At 41.3% G+C, this 17,856-nt stretch overlaps 2 protein-coding genes across 2 annotated transcripts in view; one reads left to right on the top strand and one right to left on the bottom strand.

Annotated features, from left to right (window-relative positions):
- The window catches only part of nudt21 (nudix hydrolase 21), a 24,036-nt gene extending 10,890 nt beyond the window's left edge, over window positions 1-13,146 (top strand). Inside the window, exons 3-7 of the mRNA XM_069901052.1 lie at window positions 873-936; window positions 1,597-1,686; window positions 4,314-4,389; window positions 5,815-5,929; window positions 10,290-13,146. Of these exons, the coding sequence (XP_069757153.1) occupies window positions 873-936; window positions 1,597-1,686; window positions 4,314-4,389; window positions 5,815-5,929; window positions 10,290-10,311 (367 nt within the window). The 3' untranslated portion in view covers window positions 10,312-13,146. The remainder of the gene's footprint in view (window positions 1-872; window positions 937-1,596; window positions 1,687-4,313; window positions 4,390-5,814; window positions 5,930-10,289) is intronic.
- Window positions 12,528-17,856, bottom strand: part of LOC138743834 (uncharacterized) — a 25,039-nt gene continuing 19,710 nt past the window's right edge. Inside the window, exons 6-7 of the mRNA XM_069899435.1 lie at window positions 14,475-14,570; window positions 12,528-12,930 (exon numbers count right to left, since the gene is read on the bottom strand). Coding sequence (XP_069755536.1) covers window positions 12,796-12,930; window positions 14,475-14,570 — 231 coding nt within the window. The 3' untranslated portion in view covers window positions 12,528-12,795. The remainder of the gene's footprint in view (window positions 12,931-14,474; window positions 14,571-17,856) is intronic.

Raw genomic sequence — 17,856 nt, 5'->3', positions numbered from 1 at the left:
TGCACATTTTTCCATGTGGTGGACTGGAGATGGAGGGGTAAAGGTGATTGTTTTTCAAATAAAATATAAAAATATGCTACTGTGAAGTCAATTTCTCAATAGGGAGAGGTCTGCTTTACATCTGTCCACAACAGTTCCATCACATGGGGATGTAACATAAACATCAAACTATTATATTTAAAGATCCATCACAGCTGTATTTTTATTTAAATGGAACTTTTTGAGAATGTAGAAAATTAATTTTGGTGTCTTCCATGGGAAGAGCATGTGATTTGCAAGGGTCTTTTCCAAAGTTTAATATTTGCCTGTTTTTAATTCACAATAAATTACTCTCCATATTAACTGAGGATGCTTTGTGAGAGAATGAGATACTGTGTAGTAAAAATGTACTGTAGAGTATTGGATTGAGAGGAATGAATGGACCTCATGTCATTGGGTTATTTCAGTATGGTAATGAATGCTTCTATGCTAAGGAACTGGTTTCTTGCACCTTCCTGTACCCTGGGCTATTGATTTCCAGTTCATTGATACATTAAAGTAATTGTTGAAAAACAAGGCTATTTCAGAACACAGGATTGTCACAGAATTCAAAACTTAGTCTTTGCAATGCCCAAATCAGGAGTTAATTTATGATTTGAGAGTTTCATTTTTGCCCATACCCAAAGGATAGTGGGGCTAATTTTATCAAATCCAAGAGCTGAGTGCATGATGGGTATGGTTAGATTTGCGACTTGTGAACTATGAAATGAGTGTTAACAATATGTGAAGGAAACTATATAATATCTACAAAAGGGTTTGAGTGAACTGGGGCACATTTAGTTTCCTTATTTGTGTTCCTTTAGTATTGTAACTGTTTTGATTCTTTAATGCAGGCCTGGTGGAGAGCTAAATCCTGGAGAAGATGAAGTGGAAGGTTTAAAGCGTCTTATGACTGAGGTACGTAACCTGTTCATATGGAAACAGTTCAATCTTGCTAAAAGATCAGTTGGTTGGATTCTGAGTGGATTTCATTTTCAAACATTTTGTCATTAATTGCTGTGCATGACTTGTAGGAGTTTTGATGTTTTTAAATTATTTAATTTGATGAAGACTAGATACCAGTGATGGCGACGTGAAAACTGATGAAATCATAAAAGAGGAGAAAATGTGGCCATTTTGCAAAAGAAATTCAATAGTATTGCTCCAAAGATCAATCTTACTTCTCAGCATTTCCCAAAATTTTGGCTTATTAGTCTGTTCTATTTCAAAATTATTCATTGTTTGTGCTCAGTGGTCCATATTGTTCACTTTGATTTTGCTATCTTTTGAATGAGCTGCAAACGTTTGCCAAGTAAGACATCCATTACTCTTTTCTGTTTAAAAGAAGTATTTCATTTGTATAACTACTTGAATTAGGGGATGAATTTGTACAAAATTTCAATGTCATCATCAATAAATTGTTTTGGATTGGAGGGAGGGCATTGAATCCTCCAAGTGGGAGTAATAACCTGATTAAAGACAGCATCTTTCAGTGTAGCCTTAAGAGCTGCTGCATTGTTTCCTTGTTCAGTGTGGAGGGGAAACTTGGATTCATGTGTGAATTCACTTTTGAAACAGATTTTGGGTCGTCAAGATGGTGTGCAGCAAGACTGGGTAATTGATGACTGCATTGGAAACTGGTGGAGGCCAAATTTTGAACCCCCTCAAGTGAGTTGTGCTAAATGTTATTTATTCTATTTTAATGTATGGTGAATAGTATAGTTTGTAGCCATTGTGATAATTGTTTGTGATCTTAAAATGTGCTAGCTGCTTAATTCATTAGTTACCAATTGAACTTGGATAATATCATCGTTAAACTTTTTAAAGCATTTTTAGTAGTTCATTCCTTGAGTCAATGCATTACGTAGTGAATCCAAGATTTTAATTTCCACCACGTAGTTCTTTGAGTGCTATTGGTACTGGAAGCCAAAAAGGAAAAATTGCTTTGCTTGGCTAGACATTTTTTAAAAAATAAGGAAGTTTACAGCTTCTTAGCAACTAAGGGACTTGAGACTGCAGAGGAGAATAAATACCTGGCAAATTATCAGCTGGATCATTAAAATTTGAATTTCATTTTTAGGTCTGTTTAATCATGTGATTCATAGCCCTCTTATCAATAGGCCCTTTTATAGAGGAAAAAAAGGCATATGTAAAGACAGACATTGCTGCATTTGCCTCCTTAAAAGGTCTGAAGGCAGATTGACTGCTCGAATATGCTCCAGCTTCCATCCACCTTGGGGGAGGTTCACTTAAAGGTGGAGTGTAGCTCCACCTCTTCATAAAATGAATGCAGCTGAACGTGGTTACAAAGGGGAGGGCTGATGATGTCAGCCCATGACCCAGGAGCCGCCACCCAGGGGATAGTTAAGAGTGCAGCCGCCCAGTGTGCTGCTGATTATGGGGGAGGCCAAGGGCCATCGCATGTGTCCCACCAAGGAGCTCGGCCTTAGTTCCAGTGTTGGTCGCGTTTTATTAAAATACTGACGAACAACCAGCAGAAAATCAGATCGATTACAAAAGTGAAATCAATACTAATTTCAAGTAAAAAATTTTTTAAAAATGTGCTAATGGTGATCATTAAAAAAATGCTGTTATTCAAGAATAAATGCCACACTAGAGAGTTGATCTATTTTTCTCCTATTCTGAATCGCTTGTTTCTGAAGAATTTGTCAGAATTTAAAGCTCCCAGCACCATTTTGGTGTGATTCTGTCCTGAGGAGTTTCCAGTTGTTCTTTTCCCCCAGGATTATGCCTCCTGCCACCTGGAAATGTCCTTTTCCTGTTTCCCCCCCCCCCCCCCCCCCGCCCCTCCTTCACCAATGCCGTCGAGACTGAGGAGCAGGAAGGCAGCAAGAAGCCAGAGAGTGCAGGAATGGAAGTGCTAGGTAGGGAGAGTGGCAGGAGTCTGGCCCAAGGAGCGTTGAGGCCCAGCAGGGACAAGGAGAGTTAGAGCCTGCCAAGCCGCCAGGCCAGAGGATGAAGAGACCTGGGTGCTGAGTTCCACGGCCCAGAAGGAAGGAGGAGAGAAGCTGGCACCAAGGAGGTGATGCCAAAGAGAGAGAAGCTGAGGGGATGCCATGGAACGGCTGAGCCTGATCAGCAGCAAGAACCAGGTCGGAGTGAGGAGCAGGTGATGGGAAGCCACCATCAGCCGAGCCGTTGCAGAGGGACCAAATGATGGGAAGCAGCCCAATGGCAGCTGAGCTGTGCCAGAAGGAGGCAGATAAGGGTGCGGTGTACCCCAGCGGGGTGAGCCTCGGGCTGCTGAGGAGTGGACACGGAGGAGCAGAGCTGAAGAATCTGATGGAAGAAAGAGCTGGGCTTGGCATGCCACAGGGGTAGCGCCGGGCAGAAGAGCTGGAAGAAATAGCCTCAGGATTTATAACAAGAACCTCTTTTTGTTTTAATGTGGGATCAATGGCCCTCTTCGTTACCCATAATCCCCCACGCAGCTGGAATCGCTCTGCGTTTCCCTGGCACTGACAGAGTGGCTCCAACTGCTTGGGGGATTATAAGTAACAAAGACAGACATTGCTCTCACATTGAGCCCCCATGAGGTACTGGAGCAGCCCCGAAGCAACCTGGTAAGGTGCCTGAGTGGCACTCCTGTGAGCTCTGGCAACATTGCAGCCCTGGAAGTAAATAAGTTTTTAACAGGTATGGGGGCCGCAATTTCAGTGCTTGCCATAGGCCGCTTTTCCTTCTTGGCACGTATGTTTCAACTCACAGTAGCGGACATCTCTACTGCACGACTCGCCCACCTCGGAAGCCGACTCCCACCTCAGCTGTGCATAAAGGGAACGCGGGATCTGCCTTGTAGGTCATCTCCGTAAAAGGTAAAATCACCTTTTTCTTGAGCCAGCTTTAATACGAGGTTTCACCATAAAAAGGCCTAATGTTTGTCACTCTTATTAGAAGATTATATTTGTTCCAATTCTGCTCCCCAACTCCTGGCAATCATTGTTGAATCAGTAATTTTATGGCTAAGGTTTTTAGTCTTGCTGTTTGATATATTCCATGTTATGGTTGGTCATTTGATGAAGAGCCAAAGAATTTCCAGAGTATTTGAGTATTTCTGCCATCTCCAACAAAATAGTTTCAAATACCACTCCCAAGTTTATATAAAAAAAAATCTGTATTTCAAAGGTCTGAATTAAAATGTGACTGTACCTGGGTATTTTGACATTTGTTATATTTTCTTCCATATTTCAAATGTCCTTTCATGCAGCTGGTGACTAATACATCTGATCTGTTGTATCCCTTTTATTGATAATGTGTTGTTTTCCCTCATCCAGTATCCCTACATTCCAGCTCACATCACTAAGCCCAAAGAGCATAAGAAGCTATTTTTGGTACAACTTCAAGAAAAAGGTATGGTGCAGAGGACAGTTGTGTAACTATGACTGCATTTAACATTTGTGGTGCTCAGATAAACATTGAGCTATAAAGACCAAATTCCATGATATTAACCAAATTGAAACTGCCGCTTGTTTCTGCTTCATGTTTCGAGCACTTTGATACATGATTGAAAAAGCTAGCACAGTATCCAATTTCCCTCCTGCAAGATTCAAAATGGGCTGGATATGTGCTTCATATGTTTTGCTGTTGCTTGAGGATTACATTGGTTGGCATATTTCTTCTATCCTTCAGAATAGTAACATTGGATCTTTTGCATTTATTTAGCAAAAGCTTGGGTCATTAGCGTCTTATGACAGGAAATTCCTGTCATACTACCTCATTACTTAAAGGACTTGGATTTCATCAATATTCAACTGAGGGAGATGTGGCACAAAGTGATGGCTGTTGTTTATGGTGTAATCAAAGTCTACAAAGTTGACTATCTATTCTATTGCTGCTGCAGCACTCCTTCTCTCCCTCTTCCCTTACAGCACAAATAAGATGTTGGTCCTTTTGTTATTTCCAGTTTGAACTTGTTTAATAATAGAATTTAGTTTTGCTGTCAAGTTCAACACATTATCGGACATATACTGTAACATTATTAGAGCTGCTTTGTTCAATTGCAAGTGGCACAGATGATTAGGTGGAGTTCCCAGAAGTTGACTTGACTTCAACCCAGGAATTGCATTCATAGCATTTCCATACACATGACCTTGTCCTGGATGGCAGTTGTCGTTTTGATGTACTGTTGTAAAAACCATTGGCAAGTGAACTGTGAAGAGGATGGTTTTTCAAGGATGTATAGGAATACTGCTAGTAAGAGCAAATGAAATCTAGATTAGTGTTTTGTTCAGGTAAGAACATTTAAACTGGAATCCATGATTCTAAAAGGGTCCAGGAGTAGTTATTTTTGAGGAATGGGTATTATGTACACAGTTTGTTTCAAGTGGCAGCCGAAGTTCGAGATCTTAATTTGGTCAAAACTGATGTGTTTAGTTTTGGGCTTCAGACTTGGGTAAAGATGTATGATCTTCAAAGGATGTGGAAGAGATTTACTAAATGAAGATTTTTAATGGTGAATACACTGGAGAGGCTGGGATTGTTCTTCAAACAGGAGGTTGAATGAGGATCAGACTGAGGTATTTTAAAGAATGGCTCTAAAGAACTCATAGGTGCAAAAGTGAGGAGCAAAAATTTAAAACAGCCAGGGGTTTTGATCTGAAGCACAGTGTGGGAAATGGCATAGGCATGATTGTGCAGAAGGCAACTGGAAAGCTTGCAGGACAGTGGGGAAAAGACAGGGAAATAAAGTTTGCTGGGGTTTTTTTGGAATTAGTTTTAATTTCCTGAGCTTGGCAAAGTTTCTGGTGATCTCTAATCATCTTTGTTTGGTCGCAGCCCTTTTTGCAGTTCCGAAGAATTACAAGCTGGTTGCTGCACCATTATTTGAGCTTTATGACAATGCTCCTGGTTATGGACCTATCATCTCCAGCCTTCCTCAGCTTTTGAGCAGGTATTTGAGATATCCAATCACATCTTTTTTAGTTTTTTATTGTTCAAGCAATGCATCTATATTGTATCTTGGAGTTATTATTGCAATGTTTTATCCTCCTTTTATACAAAAGAAATTAAGTGCAGTTACTAATATTTTATGGTCAACCAAATAATCCAGATAAAGTATTTGCCTTTTTTAAATTACATGATGATGCCTATTTTCCATTTACATCTTGGGCACTTAATTATCAATGAGCTCAAATTCAGTACAAATTGAAGGTCCATTTTTTTGTAGCAACCTTTCCTTTCTCCATGGATCCTCCAGACACCACATGTAGATGGTGCATGGTACATCTAGTTGCATGCTTGATTACTGGTGCTTTCTCTGAACCCTTCAGACACACTTTGCTTTTTTTTCCCAAACTGATAAAACCACAAACATGAAAAACACAAGAAATGGGAGCAAGTGTAGGCCATCCGGCCCGTTGAATCTGCTCTGCCATTCAATGAGATCATAACTGATCTGATGATGGGCTCATCTCCACCTACTTCCCTTTTCCCCCACATCCCTTAATTCCCCATCTTGGTATAAATCTATCCAACCTTATGTTAGATATATTCACTGAAATAGCCTCCAATGGGCAGCAAATTCTATAAATTTGCCACCCGAGAGAAAAAGCAGTTTCTCCTCATCTCTGTCCTAAATCTACTACCCTGGTATTTGGGCCTATGCCTATAGTTCTAGTCTCCCCCACCAATGGGAACAATCTACCTACTTCTATATTATCAATGTCTTTCATAATTTTATAAATATCTATGATACCTTCTCATTCTTCTAAATTCAAGCAAGTACAGCCCAGATGACTATCTTTCCTCATAGGCTAACCCCCCTCAACTCTGGAATAAACCTCCATTAACCTCCTCTGGACCGCCTCCAAAGCCAGTACATCCCTCCTAAAGTAAGGAGACCAGAACTGTACGCTGTACTCTAGATATAGCCAACCAGTACTCTGTACAGTTGCAGCATAACCTCCCTGCTTCTAAATTCAATCCCTCCAGCATTGAAGGCCAACATTCATTTGCCTTCTTGATGGCCTGCAAACCAACTCTTTGTGGTTCATGCACAAGCAGTCCCAAGTTCTTCGGCATGGGAACATGCTGCAATTGCTTGCTGTTTAAATAATAATCTGATCTTCCATTTTTTTTCCTTCCAAAGTGGCTAACCTCATATTTACTAACATTGTACTCCATCTACCAGACCCTTGCCCACTCACTTTATCTCTTTGCATCCTCTGCCCAGTTTGCTTTTCCACTCAATTTTGTAATCAGCAAACTTGGATACACTGCAATCTGTCCCCTCTTCCAGATCATTAATGTATATCGTGAATAGTTTCAGGCCCAGCACTGACCCCTGTGGCACCATGTTCACCACTGATTACCAACCAGAAAAATACCCCTGTATCTCAACTCTCTGCTTTCTATTGGTTAACCAATTCTCTATCCATGCTAAAATGTCACCCTCAACTCTATGCATCCTTATCTTGTGTAGAAATTTTTTATGCAGCTCCTTTCCAAACGCATCTGGAAATCAAAGTCAACAACATCCAAGTGCTCCCCTGTATCTACCGTGCTCATTATATCCTGGAAGAACTCCAGTAAATTCAGTCAAATGGGGCCTGCTTTTGTTAAATCCAGGCTGTGTCTGCTGGATGGATCCATTTTGCTCCAGATGCCTCGCTATTTATTCTTCAGTGAATACTTCAAACATTTTCCCAACCACAAATGTTTAACTGGCTGATAGTTCCCTCATTTTGATTATATTCTTTTTTTAAATACTGGTGGGATATTTGCCATTATCCAATCTGCCGGGACCTACAAAGGGTCCAAAGAATTTTGGTAAATAATCAGCAAAGCCTCTACTGTAATCTCTGCCATTTCTTTTGGTACCCTGGGATGCATTCCATTAGGACCAGTGGGCTTGCTATCTTTAGACTTGCAAGTATGCTCAGTGCTACCTCTTTAGTGATAGCTTTTGGATCCAGGTCCTCACCTCCCATCACATCAATAACATCCGTCTTTGGCATGATAGACATGTTCTCCACCGTGAAGCCTAACACAAAATAGTCATTTAAAGCCTCAGCTATTTCCTCATTATCCAAGGTAAATTCCTCCTTCTCATCTTCCAAGGGATCAACCTTCAGTTTCGTCATCCATTTCTGCTTCATATAATTATAAAAACTTTTACTGTCATTTTTATCATTTAGGCTAATTTTTTTTTCAGAATCTGCTTTCCCTCTCTCTCTTTATTTCTCACTTGGTGACTCTTTGTTGCTTTTTAAAGTTTTCCCAGTCTTCTAGTTTACCACTGCTCTTGGCGACTTTGTACGTACAAGCTTTTAGTTTGATGTCTTCCTTTATTTCCTTAGTTATCCAAGGGTGGCTGTCCCCACCCTTGCTGTCCTTGCTTTGAAGTGGAATATACAGTACTTCTGTTGAGCACTGTGAAAACTCTCTTTGAAAGTCTTCCACTGTTCTTCAACCTTTCCTCCATAAAGCCTGCGTTCCCAGTCTATCCTGGCCAACTCTTCCCTCAACCCCTTGTAGATACCTTGCTTAGGCCTAAATCATTGGTTTTCATCCAAACTATTGTACACTCCATTTGTAGGAGAAACTCAGTCATACTGTGATCACTCTTTTCAAGGGGATCCTGAATGACAATTTTGCATGTCTCATCACACAGGACCAGATCCAAGATAGCATGTACTTTTGCAGGTTCAGTAATGTGTTGTTCAAGAAAGCCATAATCCATGCATTCTATGAAGTCCTCCTTAAGGTTGCCTCAACCAACCTGATTCTATGTACATATTAACGTCCCCCATGATACTGTGTTCCTAATTTATGGATTCAACATTTTGCTCCTTTGATCTTGCATCATCTCTCCCCATTGTGCTGATCTCATCTGTAACTGAGTGCTACCCCACCTCCCTTACCTCCCTGCCTATCCTTCTGTTTTACCTGATATCCTTGGAAATTTAATTCACAATCCTCTCCACGCTGCAACCATGTTTCTGTGATGACCATTAAATCATGCCTCTTTGTACTGATTTGTGCCACAAGTTCACTAACCTTGTTTTGAATACTATGGGCGTTCAGATAAAGTGCTCATACTCCTTGTGCTTTTAAAATCTGGTAATCTTTGCCTCTTTTGCATTAGAATTTTATACCCTCTACTCTTATTTTGCTGTTTTTTTAACTTTTACTTTATCCACATTTTTTTATTTTACCCATTCCTCTCAAATCTTTTGAACCTCTCCCCACCTTCCATTATTTAGTTTAAAGTTCTGTCCACTGTCCTTGTTATGTGATTCGCCATGATTCCCTGAGCCATGCATTTAACTCTCTAATTTTTTCGATCCTTTGCCAATTTGCATGTGGCTCAGGTATCCAAATTACCATTTTTTTTGTTCTGCTTTTTTATTTGGTTCCTAGCTCCTCAAAGAGCTTGAATATCAAACAAAGCTCACCTTTAATGAGGTTGAAGGATTAAAAGGATGAAGTAAATTGGTGGGTACATCAGATCATGCACTTTAAGATTTTAATCAGGGAAGTACAATGAGAATTAGAATGTGAATGTTTATATGTTTGTTTTTTAGGAGAACAGCTTGTTTAATATGCATTTTGTGTGAAAAATGCAATGCTACTAATTATCTCAATAATTACAAGGCAGGGCTAATTATTAAAGCACCAAACAGAACATCAATAAAACAAAAGGAAAAGTGTTTTATTCCTCAAAACACTTGTGCTGATTATATAATTTGATACAACTCTTGTCACCTGACAGCCTGTAACATTCATTTTCTTTTATTGCTGAAGTGCCTAGTTTTGATTTTTGGAATGCACACTAATTTTCACCATTTGGCTTGCCCCTTTATTGCCATTATCAGGTGCCTGAGATTTTAATCAGGAAAATAATTTCTCAGTCTACCATTTTAACCCAATAGTTTTTTTATTTAAAAAAAAATCCCTCCAAAATTCCAGGGAGGGTCCTAGTTTATGTAATCCTCTTGTAACATTTCGACTCTAAAGTTAATTATCCCGTTGAATAAAGAATTTTTGTTTTTGCATAACTTGTATTGATTATGGATACTAAATGTTGTAGAAATCTCTCAAAAGGCACTGCTGTCATCATCAATTGCTTAGTAATAACTGGGGATAGTTCTAAATATTACATAAATGTGAGACTGAAATCACTGGGTTGTTCAGCTTCAAGCTCTGCGGCCTAATTTATCCAGTGCAACTTTATTTGTAGTGTTCTGTCTCTGTTCATATCTAAGCTTCTGCTTTTAGATGTAGCTAATGTTTGTTCTTTCAAATTTTAGGTTTAATTTTATTTATAACTGAATTATGTGGGCATCTTGCTGAAGATCCTGACAGCTGTGTAACTCAAGATATTTTTTTTGTGAACCTTTTCCAAGCCAGTTAGTACGGCTTTTTAGCCAGAGGCTTGCATCAGTTTTTCAAACCAAATCCAAGGGCATATGCAACACCTGACTTGCCTCAGCTGATGCTCAAATGGGATTTTGTTCAACTCTACACCAATGTTGAAGCCAAGGTGCTTTAACTGATTTTTTTTTTTAAAGATCTGTTTTCTGTTTCTGTAATTTGCATTTTCTACTTTATTAAAAGGACAAATGTTTATTTTTGAGGATTTTAGTTAGCCATAGTTTGTGCCTTTTGTTTCACCATTTACTTTATTTTGTAATTAGGAATGACAGAAACTTAATTAAAGTAAACTGACCTGATTTATTCTGCTTTTGGTTTCTATAGTAGAAGCAATTTGACCAATTTCACTCTTGGGAATTGTTTCATAATCTGACACATTTGGAATATTGGTTAAAACCTATTTTACACATATTAAGCCATTTGCATGGCACAATTTGAGGTGTATAACATATGAGTGATTGTTTTTCTACAAAAATAAAGTGAGCATAACTTGAGCAACTTAGGATATGATTGATCAATCTGCAAATTGGTGATTCCTGTAATATGTGAATCGTGTCGTTTTGTCATGCATTCTAATTACAGATTGTCTGGCTATATTTGCAATCACAAGAGCAAAAAACCCTGAATTGGATGAAAATTATTCTGTGAGGGTCTCAAATTTTGCTTGCAAGTTTGACTTGCTCTCAAGTTTTGTGACTAGGACCTAGGATATTTTCCCCCAAGATGAATTGTTTGGTTTAGACAAAATTTAACTTCAGCCCTACTTTGGAAGATCCATCAGGAAATGGTTTAGTTCTGCTGACTTACTACTGTAGTTTGGAACATTTTCTTAATTCCTTTCTATATCTGTTCATTCCAAATGCTTTGAGTTTCTTTTCAGCTCTTCCAAGAATTGAAAGGTAGTAATTTTGAGAAGGCATATCCTGACTGTGGCAAGAAATGTGCCTTTGACAGGAAATGTTCAGAGTTAAAACTTAATGGAGACCTTGCCATGTATTTATGGGAGTGTTCTTCATTCTATCATTAGTGTATCGGTTTTGTGACATGCTGGAAACAGAGATGATTTTTTTGCTGCAGATTTATTACATTTGCCTGTACAACCTGCTTAATGTTCACTCATTATTTTGTTTTGCTTAATCTGATCTGTCAAATTAAGCAAAAGGGTGGAAGTAATGTTGAGGTGAAAGTATTGCTGAGTGAGATATGGGGAAAGCCCCTTCATTCCACAAGACCTCTGTTTGGGAGATGTTACAAACTTCTGCCTGTTTGTCTTTTTTAATAGCTGATACCACTACAAAAAAAAGGCTCTGCTTCCTTAAATGTGGGTATCTCAAGTTTCTGACCCGCTGTTTGACCCTCATCTCGTGCATGGAGTTTGAGCATTCTTACTGGGCCTGAGTGTTGATTATGGATGCTTCAGTTTTTTCCCCCTGCATTTTAAAAACATGGTTGGCTACTATAACTTTCCCCCAATGTTGGTGTTAACAGTCGATGAGGTTCGTGTAGGTGGGACAGTTACATACCCATTAGCTCAACACTAGGTCAGCAGCCAGGGTTCTAATCTGCCTGTAAGGAGTTTGTATGTTCTCCCCAGTATCTACCTGTGTTTTCCCTACATTTCAAAGTCCTAAAGGGTTGGTAAATTAATTGGGTGTATTTGGGAGGTGCAGCCTTGTGGCTGGAAGAGCTTGTTACCATGCTGCATCTCTAAATGATATAAAAATTAATGTAGATTGGTTAAGGTTGCAAATGAGGGGAAATGGGAGTGCTGAGGGCTGGCATGGATGTGGCTTGGTCATAAGCAAGTACTACAAGCAGACAATACTGAGCTTCTTTCTCCCAGCAGTTTGTAAGTGCTGGTCAGATTTAACAACAGTTCTTAACTGGAGCAGTTACTTTATTGAGAGCCCACTCACCAAACCCAAATATTCTTGGTCATTAGCATTGCAATTTTAATATGCCTTCAAATCTCTCTGCCTTTCCAAGTATCTTGGGTCATACATTTAAACCTGGGAGGGGAGGAGCATTCAGTGAGGCTCATCTGTCTGTGAACGTTAGGGAATGGTGCTGGGTCGCTAGTTGGCAATCCCTTCTCTTTTGTATGGTTTTTGATGCCAGTCACAGGAACTGATGTCAAACCGTGGGGGTGGGGGGGGGATTTGAAAAGACATTTTAGTTAAATGAAAATAAAATTATTTTTATAAAGTTGAATTCATGAATATTTTCTTACAAAACGTTGGTTTTTGCAAGCTGACATTGCGAACTTTTAATGACATTGTACTAAATTTAACACTCTTTAAGGCCAAGGTAAATGGGCAAGGGCAGGTTTCGAATGTCAAGCCAGTGCTGTTGTTGGCGCCTTGAATTCCTTCGTAGTCCCGTTTATTTCCTTGCAATTTTCGAAATATTCACATCTGCTACTCTGTGCACTCGGCGTTGTTTTCCTGCTGGTGTTTCGTTGGACTTGGGAAATTGCACCGAGTCGTAAGTCACCTTGTCAACGTCACCTCCTTTCGTCTGTCAAAGTAATTCAATATGGATGAGTTGTTAGTGAATACAGGAAGCAAGTGACCGGTAATGAATGTCAAATGGTCGCCAGTTTAAGATTTTATTGTAGTCTGATAAGATCCATAAATAAAGTATATATGTTTAATGATCATATTAAATGGTTGTTAATAGTGTATTTAAGGAAACTGGTAAATGCAAAATAAAGTAGCATTTATAAAACTATAATTTTGTAATCCTACATCGTTGAGAAATTGCTCAGGGTTAGGGGTGCGCTTCCTGGAAACGAGAGCGCTCGACCTTCAGTTCTGGAGGGACAGCACCGTTTAAGGACGAATCTTTTCGTAAATGCAAGTCGGCGATTGAGAGGCCCCCTGGCCTGTCGTGGAATGAGCCAAGCCTCTGTGATGAAGGTCCAACACACAGGCATGCCGCAGCCCATGGCCACGCACAAACAGAGTGCCCGGATTCTCAATTCTTCCCCCCCATCGCCTTCTGCTGGACCTGACGGGAGTCGCTGATTTCCCTTCAGCCCAGGCATTTCTCTCCGACCACGGGGAATCACCCTGAGGTTACAATGCGGAAATCTCAGGGTCGGGGAAAGTGAGAGTAATGTGGCCAAATAAGGGATGGAGCAGTTTCCATGACAGCCTCTCCTTGCTCCACGCCCAGGTGTGTAGCGCTCAGATCGAAGTTTAGTCAGTTTCCCTGCACAGCAGCGCGCAGCCCGAGCCCTTCTTTCGGGAGAGGGGCGTACACGTCTGTGAGTTTTCAGACACCGGGATCTAGATTGCTTGACGAATTAGAACAGCGCTAAAGCAACAGTGTGTAGGAAAAGCGCCTATTTGAGGTATCTGACATCTGGTTTTACTTGACTTCAACCAACACCCTCAGTCCTTGGGGCTGATCGCAGGGAGAACAATAAAAGCAGTTCATAAACTTGATGGAGGAACTCAGCAGGTCATGCAGCGTCCGTGAAAAACAATAGGCAGGTTCACGCTTCATAAGAAAAATGGTAGGGGTGGGGTAAAGGGAAGGATACAGGATGGGTGGGGGAGAAGGTGGTTTCGGCAGTGGGTCGTGTCAAGTAGGTGAAAGAGTCGGCGATTGATTGTTCAAATGGGGTTAATCGCAAGAATGTAGGTCATACACTCGCACAAGGTCATGCTTAAACTCGCGGCTCTGGATAATTCGTAAAATTATCTTGCCTAATATTAAATCTTAGCCTCGTAATTTCACATGAATTGTTACATGGACTGGAATGGGCTGAGTTTGAAAAGCTACCGATGTGAAGGCTGCGGCGTGAAATTATATTGGTGTCGATATTCACAACTTACCCCAAAAGAGCAGTTTTTAAGATGAGGGGAAAGATTTAAAGGGGCACGTTTTTCACGCAGTGGCTCTTGTTACGAACTCGCATTTAAAAAAACTATGTAGACAGGTACATGGATAGGGGTCAAACGCACGCAAAAGATAAATGTATAGATCGGCATCTAGGTCGCAATGACTGATTGAAATGAAGGGCATATTTCTATGCTGTATAACCCGATGTATACCTGGGCATAGACGACGTTTTCCTCCTTGCACCGAGTTTTGGGAAACCGTTTGACCGCTCGCCAGTTTAGTTGAGCGTAAGTTGCTGAATGTCTGGCCTGTTCAAATAAAATATTTAATAACGACTTAAAGTAGAACAGAATCTTAATTTTTGAACAGAGATTTTAAAAATCGGACACGATAAAATGCTTCAATCTCACCAACGAGAGAGCACAATTTTATAATTATAAAGACGTTGGCCTTTAATACAGAATGTATTTCAAGTAACTACTTAAAATTGAGCTCATGAATGACACGCATCTCGCAATTCCCGCACTTCTTTAAAGCACAAGAATCGCTTCCCTCGTCTTCTTCCTCAAAAGTTCCCAAGAGCGTAGCCAGACACTGTCATTTGTCTCACCTATTTCCCGGTACTCTCAAATCTATGTAGCATTCAGAGTTATGACTGCTCCCATTCTCCCTTTCCCATTTTCCAACCTCGAGACACGGGAAACCTGAAGCTCCGTTCCAGCCTGAAAGAGCAAAGGCTGCAGGCATAAGGGCTCTCTTCCAGCTGTTTTCGTCTACTGTTGCATTGCCAATGTTGCAATTGAAGGTGTTAGTATCTGGAGAATAATTTATGATTAAAACGGGAAAAGGGATTTGACGGACAAGTTGCAGCAACAACAACATATTAGAACTCTGGGCAAGGTTGGAAAAGAAATATAATGCCAATGGTGATGAAGTAAATTGTTCTAAGGAAACTGAAAGCACGTGTTGTCATTCTACTAGGATTAACGATGTAATTGTTTAAGATTATTAGGCTATTTGACCCATCGAGTCTACTCTGCCATTCCATCATTGTCCCACTCAGCCTCACTCCCCTGCCTTCTTATAATCCTCGGTAACCTGACTATTCATATACCTATCAATCTATGCCTTAAATACACCCAACGATTTAGTATCCACAGCTGCTAGTACTAGCAAATTCCAAAGGTTCGCCACACTATGGCTAAAGAAATTGCAACGCATCGCTTTTAAAAGGATGATCTTGAATTCTGAAACTGTGTCCTTTGTCTTTGACACCGCCACCCCCCCCCCCCACCCCCATATCTACTCTGTCCAAGCCTTTCAACATTTGTAGTTCTTCTGTAATCTCTTCCCCTACCCCACCCCCACAGTTCTTCTGAATTTCAAGGACTACAGACCATGAGCAGTTAAATGTTCGTCATATGCTGGTCCCTTCATTCCAGAAATCATTCTTGTTATTCTTCTCTGACCCTCTCCAATGCCACCACATCCTTTCCTGAATAAGGAGCCCAAAACTGTATTCTATACTATGTGACATATGAAGCCTCAACTTGAAATCTCTGCTCTCATATCCTATTCCATAGATATGAATCCAAATATTGCATCTGCCTTCTTCACCACCGACTCGACCTGGAGGTGAACAGGGCTCCCAAGACCTTTTCCACTTCTGAATTTTGAATGTTCTCATCATCCAAATAATAATCTGCTCTTTTATTCCTTCTACCAAAGTGCATGACCATTCACTTTCCAACATTATATTTCATTTGCCACTACTTTGCTCATTCTAATCTATCTAAGTCTCTCTGCAGCCTCTCTGTTTCCTCATCACTGCCTGCCCCTGGAAGAATGGCTTCCACTGGTAAGTGAGAAGGTATAGAAATGATACAGTTGAAGATAATTGCCAAACTAATTTGAAGAAAGATGTGAAAATGATTTTATTTTTCTCAGATAGTTCCTCAGGTCCGAGGATATGTTGCTGCCAGTCCAGTTCCATGCAGTGGAAGATGACTTTGTGTGGTTTCTTTTTCATGGAGATGGCTGTTACACATCAGCTAGCTAGCAAATGATTTTGACAGAGTGAGAATTTGCTCCAATGGTAATCAGACCCAAGGCTCTTCTGTAAAGCTATCCATGAAATATGGAGAATGAGATTTCACATGAAATTTCACCTTAGCTCACACAACCTCAGCAAGACTTATTTTTGTATCTACCTTGAAATATATTGCAACATATTATGTACCTTGTTAATTGGTTGGTACATTTCCCAACTCATGTACAAGGATCCATCTGCTATTAATTATGTTATTTTCACACCATTAAGGACATAAATTATTATTTTTAAAAATTTCCTGCTGGCCAGAGTGTGTGTAATGGTAACTCATCCAAGAGCATGGAGCGGTTTCCTGAAGGGTCCTGCCACCTAGTCCTATTGCCAGCAGCTCTGTAGAGGCTTTAAATGGCCTGTGAAATGAATTGATGGTCCTGTAGTGGCGGCTGCACTGCTCCTGCAAAAACACAGGCAACCAGACGGGTTGAGCTCAGTGAGCAGACAAGTTTATTGCAGGCTGCTGGGCTGCACTTATACTTCCAGCCCGGACCTGGCTGAGAACCACACTGGAGGGCACTGACGTCACCCGGGCATCACGTGGTCCCCATGTGCGGGTTTCTGAGCCCTGAGCTGGAAGGAAGGGAAACCCCCAATGACACCATTTTGGCCGGTTCGTCTGCCTTGTGGTGAGCCACCACACAGACCCCCTCCCACAGAACCAGCACCAATATCCTTTTTTGCCAGGCAGCCTCGCTTCTTGGGCTGGGCAATGCCCACAGGCTTGGTGGGATCAAGGTGCACTGGCTTCAGCCTGTCCATGGTAAACAGCTCATGGCTGCTGCCCAAATCCAGCGTGAACGTTGAGCCAGAACGCTGTATAACCCTGTATGGCCCCTTGTATGGTCGCTGCAGAGGTGCCACGGTCGGGTCCCGCCGAACGAAAATGAACTCCACAGAAAGCTGTTTGCCAGGACTGTGAGTTGGGCGGGTGCCATGCCTGGGTGGCAGTGGGGGTTCGAAGGAGTCCAAGCGTGCCCTGAGGTGAGGAAGTAGTTCATGCGGCGACCGCTGGGGATTGTGAGGTGCGTTGATGAACTCACCAGGTAGTGCCAGCAGTGCACCGTAGACAAGCTCAGCTGATGACACCTGCAGATCTTCCTTGGGAGTGGAGCGAATGCCCAGGAGCACCCAAGGCAGTTCATCCATCCAGTCAGGACCAGTGAGGTGGGCCATGAACGCCGACTTAGGTGATGGTGCAGACGTTTGACCAGTCCATTGGCCTGTAGGTGGTAGGCTGTGGTGCGGTGTAGCTGTATCCCCAACCTATTGGCAAGCTGTGCCCAGAGCGCAGAAGTGAACTAGGCACTCCGATCACTGGTGAGGTGAACCAGGATGCCGAACTGGGTGACCCAACCATGCAACAGTGCTCGGGAGCAGGAGTCGGTGGAGGGCCTTGGGCTAGTGAGTGTTGTGGTCCACCATTGTAAACAGGTAACACTTGCCTTGGGAAATGGGTAAGGGACTGACGATGTCCATGTGAATGTGGC

This window comes from Narcine bancroftii, chromosome 10, assembly GCF_036971445.1.
Source record: "Narcine bancroftii isolate sNarBan1 chromosome 10, sNarBan1.hap1, whole genome shotgun sequence".
Lineage (NCBI taxonomy): Eukaryota > Metazoa > Chordata > Chondrichthyes > Torpediniformes > Narcinidae > Narcine > Narcine bancroftii.
Note: the sequence above shows the minus strand (reverse complement) of the source record. Positions and strands in the feature narration are given on the sequence as shown.